This window comes from Rana temporaria, chromosome 1 (genome assembly GCF_905171775.1).
Source record: "Rana temporaria chromosome 1, aRanTem1.1, whole genome shotgun sequence".
Taxonomy (NCBI): Eukaryota; Metazoa; Chordata; class Amphibia; order Anura; family Ranidae; genus Rana; species Rana temporaria.
Genome location: NC_053489.1, coordinates 173,755,525 through 173,765,233, shown reverse-complemented (window position 1 = coordinate 173,765,233; position 9,709 = coordinate 173,755,525). Strand labels below are relative to the sequence as shown.

General features: G+C 43.9%; 1 protein-coding gene across 1 annotated transcript in view; it reads left to right on the top strand.

Annotated features, from left to right (window-relative positions):
• Positions 1–1,150: 1,150 nt before the first annotated feature.
• The window catches only part of MAPKAPK5 (MAPK activated protein kinase 5), an 85,276-nt gene continuing 76,717 nt past the window's right edge, over positions 1,151–9,709 (top strand). Inside the window, exon 1 of the mRNA XM_040346302.1 lies at positions 1,151–1,339. Within this exon, the coding sequence (XP_040202236.1) occupies positions 1,304–1,339 (36 nt within the window). The 5' untranslated portion in view covers positions 1,151–1,303. The remainder of the gene's footprint in view (positions 1,340–9,709) is intronic.

Genomic DNA, 9,709 nt, shown 5'->3' with positions numbered 1-9,709 from the left:
TGTTAACCCCTTCACTGCCAGTGGCATTTTTATAGTAATCAAATGCATTTTTATAGCACTGATCGCTATAAAAATGCCAATGGTCCCAAAAATGTGTCAAAAGTGTCCGAAGTGTCCGCCATAATGTCGCAGTACGAAAAAAAAAAAAAAAAAAATAAATAAAATCGCTGATCGCCGCCATTACTAGTAAAAAAAATATAATAAAAATGACATAAAAATACCCCCTATTTTGTAAACGCTATAACTTTTGCGCAAACCAATCAATAAACGCTTATTGCGATTTTTTTTTTACGAAAAATATGTAGAAGAATACGTATCGGCCTAAACTGAGGAAAAAAAATGTTTTTTTATATATTTTTGGGGGATATTTATTATAGCAAAATGTAAAAAATATCCATTGTTTTCAAAATTGTCGCTCTATTTTTGTTTATAGCGCAAAAACTAAAAACCACAGAGGTGATCAAATACCACCAAAAGAAAGCTCTATTTGTGGGAAAAAAAGGACGCCAATTTTGTTTGGGAGCCACGTCGCACGACCGCGCAATTGTCTGTTAAAGCGACGCAGTCCCGAATCGCAAAAAGTACTCTGGTCTTTGGGCAGCAATATGGTCCGGGGGGTAAGTGGTTAATGCTAGTTAAGCTAGAATTCTACTTTATTACCTGCAAAATGAACCTTGAACAATCGCAGCCAGACAAAACGAAATATTTCCTTAAAAAACAGTAGATCTAGATAGATAGATATACATATAGATTTCTTTATAAATCTCATTAGACGGGTGAGTATAAGCTTATCCCAACAGAGCACTCACCCTCCTTTCTAACAAAACCCTTCACTAAGCATTACCACTCCATGACCCAATCAGAGTGCGCCCTCGGCTCTGAAGGGCTCCCAGCAGCGGCTCACATTATGGGACTGACAGGGGACCTTCATTATGTGTGGCGCGCCGCTAAAGTGCCCATGCAAAATGCCTGTCTCGTTTTACATACAATTGTCTTCAATACACATTGGAAGTCGCTTATATCATTGTGTACGTTTTGTCACAGAAGTCCGGAAGCCGCGACCTCCCTAGCCTGGAGGGGGCTTTCGCGATGTGGATGTTAAACAAAACCGGCATTGTTGCGGTCGCGCCTATAGGGAGGTAATGTGTTGTAGTTAGAGGAGGTCTCTCCATAGCGCCGGTGTGTCCGGTCCTCCGCCTCCTTTCCCTCCCCCTCCGTCCTATTGTATGGAGGACCCGAGCGGCAGCTTCATGTACTGGCACAGGCTGTGACCCTCTGCTCACCATTCACTCCCCCTCACTATATGTCGCAGAGCAGCGCCATGGACAAAACAATAAAGGTAAGATAATGTGACCTCTATATACACACAGCTGGCGACGGCTCCCTGTATACACAGATATGTATGTCTTGGTGCACTGTGTGCTGGGTACAGACTGGACAGTGTGCTCTGTGCTGGTGACAATGGAGGATCTCTGTATATAGACATGTATCTGTGTATTACAAGACTCTGTGCTGGTGACAGTGGAGGCCCAATAATACACAGATACCTGTCTATATACAGAGAGCCATCATCAGCACAGAGCACACTATCCTCTAATACAGATACCTGTCTATATACAGAGAGCCATCATCAGCACAGAGAACACTATCCTCTAATACAGATACCTGTCTGTATGTACAGAGAGCCATCATCAGCACAGAGCACACTATCCTCTAATACAGATACCTGTCTATATACAGAGAGCCATCATCAGCACAGAGCACACTATCCTCTAATACACAGATACCTGTCTATATACAGAGAGCCATCATCAGCACAGAGCACACTATCCTCTAATACAGATACCTGTCTATATACAGAGAGCCATCATCAGCACAGAGCACACTATCCTCTAATACACAGATACCTGTCTATATACAGAGAGCCATCATCAGCACAGAGCACACTATCCTCTAATACACAGATACCTGTCTGTATGTACAAAGAGCCATCATCAGCACAGAGCACACTATCCTCTAATACAGATACCTGTCTATATACAGAGAGCCATCATCAGCACAGAGCACACTATCCTCTAATACACAGATACCTGTCTATATACAGAGAGCCATCATCAGCACAGAGCACACTATCCTCTAATACACAGATACCTGTCTGTATGTACAGAGAGCCATCATCAGCACAGAGCACACTATCCTCTAATACACAGATACCTGTCTATATACAGAGAGCCATCATCAGCACAGAGCACACTATCCTCTAATACAGATACCTGTCTGTATGTACAGAGAGCCATCATCAGCACAGAGCACACTATCCTCTAATACAGATACCTGTCTATATACAGAGAGCCATCATCAGCACAGAGAACACTATCCTCTAATACAGATACCTGTCTGTATATACAGAGAGCCATCATCAGCACAGAGAACACTATCCTCTAATACAGATACCTGTCTGTATGTACAGAGAGCCATCATCAGCACAGAGCACACTATCCTCTAATACAGATACCTGTCTGTATGTACAGACAGCCATCATCAGCACAGAGCACACTATCCTCTAATACAGATACCTGTCTATATACAGAGAGCCATCATCAGCACAGAGCACACTATCCTCTAATACAGATACCTGTCTGTATATACAGAGAGCCATCATCAGCACAGAGCACACTATCCTCTAATACAGATACCTGTCTGTATATACAGAGAGCCATCATCAGCACAGAGCACACTATCCTCTAATACACAGATACCTGTTTGTACATACAAAGAATCATCATCAGCACCAAATATACTGTCATTAGATAGCTTTCTGTGTATTGGAAGGCAATATGCTCTGTGCTAGTGACAGTGGTGGATTTTTAATGCGCAGATACTTGTCTGTATTTAGAGAGAACCATCTTCAGTGCTGAGCACACTGTCCACTAATACACTGATACTTGTCTGTATATACAGTGTGCTCTTTGGTGGTGACTCTCTGTATGTACAGACAGCTAACCGTGTATTAGTTGACAGTGTGCTCTGTGCTGGTTGCACCTCTCTGTATGATAGATATGTCTCTGTATTAGAGGACAGGATGCTTTGTGCTGGTGACAGCGGTGGCTCTCTGTATGTACAGATAGGTATCTGTGTATTAGGGGGCGGTGTGCTCTGTGCTGGTGGTTGCGTTCTGTATTTATAAACATCATGTTTCAATGTGCTGGTGACAGTGGTGGCTCCGTGTGTGTGTGTGTGTGTGTGTGTGTGTGTGTGTGTGTGTGTGTGTGTGTGTACAGATATGTGTGCTGATGGTGGTGGCAGCTACCGCTATACTTTCAGCTATCAGTGTATTGGAGGACAGTATGCTCTGTGCTGGTAGCAGCTCTCTGTATTGATGGATATGTATCTCTGTATTAGAGGACAGGATGCTTTGTGCTGGTGACAGCGGTGGCTCTCTGTATGTACAGATAGGTATCTGTGTATTAGGGGGCGGTGTGCTCTGTGCTGGTGGTTGCGTTCTGTATTTATAAACATCATGTTTCAATGTGCTGGTGACAGTGGTGGCTCCTTGTGTGTGTGTGTGTGTACAGATATGTGTGCTGATGGTGGTGCCAGCTACCGCTATACTTTCAGCTATCAGTGTATTGGAGGACAGTATGCTCTGTGCTGGTAGCAGCTCTCTGTATTGATAGATATGTATCTCTGTATTAGAGGACGGGATACTTTGTGCTGGTGACAGGGATGGTTCTATGTATATACAGACATGTATCTGTATATTAGAGCTGCACGATTCTGGCTAAAATGAGAATGATGATTTTTTTTTGCTTAGAAGATAGATCACGATTCTCGCGGCGTAACAACATCTTTCACATTAAAACAAAAATATTGGGCTAATTTTACTGTTTTTTTTTTTTTTTTTTTTTTTAATTATTATTATTATTATTCATTGAAGTTTTCCCCCAAAAAATTGCATTTGAAGACCACTGGGCAAATACAGTGTGACATAAAATATTGCAGCAACTGCCATTTTATTCCCTAGGGTCTCTGCTAAAATATATATAATGTTTGGGGGTTCCAAGTAATTTTCTAGCAAAAAATATTGGATTTTAACTTAAGAAACAAGTGTCATAAAAATATTTGGACTTTAAGTGGTTAAACTTCCTGCATTTCCACACAGAAGTTTGATCTAAGAAGGAAGTTAGTTACAATGTTTCATGTTAAAAAAACTTGGCAGACTGCCATAAAGTCTCTCCACGTTATATGGAAGAATCGCCAAACTCTGCATTGAAGATCGTCGGGGGGGGGGGGGGGGGTTGCGGGTTAATCGAGATCACGATTAATTGTGCAGCTCTACTGTATATTAAAGGATTTTGTGCTCTGTGCTGGTGGCAGTTACTTCTATACTTACAGATGTCAGTGTGCTCTGTGCTGGTGGTGGGCTTATGTATTTATATAAATGTATCAATGTGCTGGTGACAATGGTGGTTTTATGTATATTCAGACATGTATCTGTGTATTAGATGGCAGTGTGCTCTGTGCCGGTGGTAGTTACCTCTGTACACACAGTTGTCGGTGTATTGGAGGGGTGGTGTGCTCTGTGACGGTGGTAGTTCTCTCTGTACAGACATGCGTCGGTGTATTGGAGGATGGTGTGTGCTCTGTGACGGTGGTAGTTACACCGACACCTGTGTGTACAGAGGTAACTACCACCGTCACAGAGCACACCGCCCTCCAATACACCGACGCCTGTGTGTACAGAGGTAACTACCACCGTCACAGAGCACACCGCTCTCCAATACACCGACACCTGTGTGTACAGAGGTATTGGAGGGCGGTGTGCTCTGTGACGGTGGTAGTTACCTCTGTACACACAGGGGTTGGTGTATTGGAGGGCGGTGTGCTCTGTGACGGTGGTAGTTATCTCTGTACAGACAGGTGTCGGTGTATTGGAGGGCGGTGTGCTCTGTGACGGTGGTAGTTACCTCTGTACACACAGGTGTCGGTGTATTGGAGGGCGGTGTGCTCTGTGCCGGTGGTAGTTACCTCTGTACACACAGGTGTCGGTGTATTGGAGGGCGGTGTGCTCTGTGCCGGTGGTAGTTACCTCTGTACACACAGGTGTCGGTGTATTGGAGGGCGGTGTGCTCTGTGCCGGTGGTAGTTACCTCTGTACACACAGGTGTCGGTGTATTGGAGGGCGGTGTGCTCTGTGACGGTGGTAGTTATCTCTGTACAGACAGGTGTCGGTGTATTGGAGGGCGGTGTGCTCTGTGACGGTGGTAGTTACCTCTGTACACACAGGTGTCGGTGTATTGGAGGGCGGTGTGCTCTGTGCCGGTGGTAGTTACCTCTGTACACACAGGTGTCGGTGTATTGGAGGGCGGTGTGCTCTGTGACGGTGGTAGTTACCTCTGTACACACAGGTGTCGGTGTATTGGAGGGCGGTGTGCTCTGTGACGGTGGTAGTTACCTCTGTACACACAGGTGTCGGTGTATTGGAGGGCGGTGTGCTCTGTGACGGTGGTAGTTATCTCTGTACAGACAGGTGTCGGTGTATTGGAGGGCGGTGTGCTCTGTGACGGTGGTAGTTACCTCTGTACACACAGGTGTCGGTGTATTGGAGGGCGGTGTGCTCTGTGCCGGTGGTAGTTACCTCTGTACACACAGGTGTCGGTGTATTGGAGGGCGGTGTGCTCTGTGACGGTGGTAGTTACCTCTGTACACACAGGTGTCGGTGTATTGGAGGGCGGTGTGCTCTGTGCCGGTGGTAGTTACCTCTGTACACACAGGTGTCGGTGTATTGGAGGGCGGTGTGCTCTGTGCCGGTGGTAGTTACCTCTGTACACACAGGTGTCGGTGTATTGGAGGGCGGTGTGCTCTGTGCCGGTGGTAGTTACCTCTGTACACACAGGTGTCGGTGTATTGGAGGGCGGTGTGCTCTGTGACGGTGGTAGTTACCTCTGTACAGACAGGTGTCGGTGTATTGGATGACAATGATTGCTCTCTTTATATACGGATAGTTGTCTGTGTATTAGAGGTGGTGTTGGTGGTTTGCTCTGTGCTGGTAAAGGGTGATGTCATACAGCTGCTTTGTTGTGTTTTAGAGGGAACACCAGGTGTGTGTGTGGGGAGCTCTATATATGACTGCTGGTGATGAGTCAGTCTTGTATCTCATCATATTGTATAAATCTGAGATCTATTTTCCCAATGAATCACCCTGTGCTAATTGTCCTGAGGAGTCAGGTGCTGCATGGTTGTGTCCATAGGGAATCGTGCAGCTCCTGATCCCTGACTACACGGCTGTGTGTAGATTGAATGACATTCTTAGAATTTCCTGTAAAGTATCCTTGTCACAGTGATCTGTACCTGATCTCATGTGTTCTCTGTCATACTCCAGATCTCTCAGGAAAGCTTTGATGGAATGGAGTCTCTTGTATAAAACAGTGGCGTTCCCAGTACAGTATCATGACCCCCTTTACCATTAGGTTTGTTCCAATAGGTGGGGGGGGGGGTGGTCAACATTTCCCTGCATAGTTATTAGCCACATGGTTCTCTTTTTTTTTTTTTTTTATCCATCAGTAGAAACGCTGTGTTCTCCTATAAGCTTGTGTACATACTGGGGGGAGATTCAGGCTGGGGTCACATCTTAGGCCCCGTGTACACGGGACGCTGAGGCAAAGTCCTCTGAACGATTTTTTATTTTTTTGACACCTCGAAACCAGCGTTTAAACCGCCCGTTTAGCCGCGTTTAGTGGCATTTTACAGCGTTTGCATCTAGAAGCATTTAGTTAAGGTAACATCATAAGACCCACCCTTGCCACGTCACCTGCCACAAGTTGTAGATTGTCCACTTGCCACGTCACCTGCCACAAGTTGTAGATTGTCCACTTGCCACGTCACCTGCCACAAGTTGCTTGCTCAAATCTAACAACATATGGGTCAAATTGCAATTATACTTCGGATAACAGTAATGCTAGTGGTGTATTGGATTGGATCAAGGGCTCATGAGGGTATATAAATGGTCTATGAATTATTGCAAGCAATTACATTTTTTTAAAATATTTTTTGAATGTATTTTTCATCATTTGCCATAATTTTTGAGATTTTTTTATGTAAAAAAAAGACATCTTTAAAAGCGCTTATAAACGAAAACGCGGCAAAATGCCGGTACCGCGTTTAGCGTCTCCAACGTGGAAATCTTCTGCGTCTGAACCCATATTTTTGCTTTCAAAGAAACGCTGTTAAATGCAACTGCCTAAAAAACGGCAATAAATTTAGTTCGTACAGCTCAAAACAAACGAGAGCAACACTCCCGGGCGTGGATGCTATGGACGATGTTCATATACTCAGATGAAGGAGTGGCTTTGCTAGCCACTTGAGTCACGAAATGCGACGAATCGTTAGGCCGTTACAAATTCCACATTTGGTCCAGAGTCTTCCAGGATATGGAATAAGTGTCTGGTACAGATATTGGGGGGAGAGGGGACTCCAAGCAGTTTTTGTTTTTGGCATGGCGTTCCCTCACAAGATCCATACCAGACCCATCTTTACAAGCAAAACCTCATTGTTATGAGTGCTAAGGAATTGCTCATGTGCAAACGCCTCAAATTAAATGGAGGCGCTATTAGATAAGGACTGTAGTAAGGTGATAAGCTTTCCTGGGTAAATGAGTAATCAAAGACTCAAGGCCCTGATTGAGATCACAGGAATAGAAACGCAGTGAGATAAATATTGTACTATTTAACCTGATTGCTACAGCAGTTGTGTTGTGTCTAAGGCTGGCCATATCTACACTCAAGAGAAGTTGTTCTAATGATCAGCTTCTCTCGAATGGGAAAATCTTCATCCGAAAAGCGGCTGCAGCGTTGATCAGTGTATTCTGTCATCGGAGGAGTCCTCACCGTTAGAATACAATTGCATAGCTGGGAGGATTCCTCCATTCATACATGCAAAGCGGATAAGGAAAACCTTTTTTTTATTTATTTTTATATAGCAGCCAGTTTATAACTTTAACCCTTTCCCTATCGAGTCATTGTAAAATGACGTCGGCGGGAACCCTCCCTCCCTCCGGGTGGACGTCATATGACTTCCTGGGTGGCTAGGGGGCGCGCATGCGCCCGCCGCATCGCTCGGACCCGGTGCGCGTGCCCGGCGGCCGCAATGACAGCGTGAACATGGATCTGTGTGTGAACGCACAGATCCATGTCCTGTCAGCAGTGAGGAGACCAATGTGTGTTCCCAGTTCGGAGAAACACACATCGGTCTCCTCCCCTTGTGAGTCCCCTCCCCCTACAGTTAGAATCACTCACTAGGGAACATATTAACACCTTCAGCGCCCCCTAATGTTAACTGTTAACCCCTTCTTTGTCAGTCACATTTAGACAGTAATCAGTGCAGTTTTATAGCACTAATCGCTGTATAAATGTGAATGGTCCCAAAAACGTGTCAAAAGTGTCCGATGTGTTTGTCCGCAATGTCACGGTCACAATAAAAATCGTGAATCTCCGCCAATACTAATAAAAAAAAAAAAGCCATGATTCTATCCCCTATTTTGTAGACGCTATAACTTTTGTGCAAACCAATCAATAAGCGCTTATTGCGTTTTTTGTTTTTTTACCAAAAATACGTAGAATACGTATCGGGCCTAAACTGAATGTTTTTTTTTTTTTTGTTTTTTTTTCTTCAAAATTGTCGCTCTTCTTTTGTTTATAGCGCAAAAAAATAAAAAACACAAATGTAATTCAAAGTGCGACAGCGCTGAAAACTAAAAATTAGTCTGGGCAGGAAGGGGGCGAAAATGCCCTGTATTGAAGCAGTTAAACAACTGTAAACAACTTTGTACAAATGTGTTTTGCATTTTAGTATTAACAGATTTAAAAGTATGAATACAAACAGTAGAATCATTTGAATGTGATGACATATTGTCAATCTGTTATGATTTGTGTCCCAGATGGCTACTTTTCTTAAATTCCTGCTATGTCTCTGGTTAGTAATACAAGACGCTGTGTGCAATTAGGCTTCATTTCCACTGGCGTTTTTACAGCCACTGTTGTTAGGCTTTTTTACAGCTTAAAAACGCCTGTCCATGTTTATTTTGTAAAAAAAAAAAAAAAAAAAAAATTTTTTTTTTGTGAGCTGCAGCTTTAAAAATGCCGCGGTCGCGTTTTTGAGCGTTTTTGCGCGTTTTTGCGCGTTTTTTAACGTCTGGCGTTTTTACAGCTCTACTCTGGAGCTTCAGAACGCCCTGGTCCCGCGTTTTTTTTACAGCTCAAAAACGTCTATGCCACTTGCAGCTCAAAAACGCCTATGTAGGAATGAAGCCATAGAATAACATGGACAGGCGTTTTTAAGCTGTAAAAAACGCTCAGAAACGTGGCTGTAAAAACGCCAGTGGAAATGAGGCCTTATAGTACTTGGATGTATTCATCCAAAATTTGTGCCTCTCTTATGTGTGTTGCATGAACGCCGTCCACTATCTGGACAATAGAAAAATGCTCGTTTTTTCTGTCGGTAGATCAGCTTCAAAAAGTAACAATGTTGCGGTTATCTCCCTAAAAATTAGTGGACATGCTAATCAAATGTTAGGTTTATGGAGCACAGAAAGCAAACCAGTATTTAGCGGAACAGGTGGAATTTATCATTGTATTAATGCAGGAATTCTAGCACAGGATACCTTTTGCATGATTTTTCATGTGCACATGCGATAGTTGTGTCATCTCTGCCC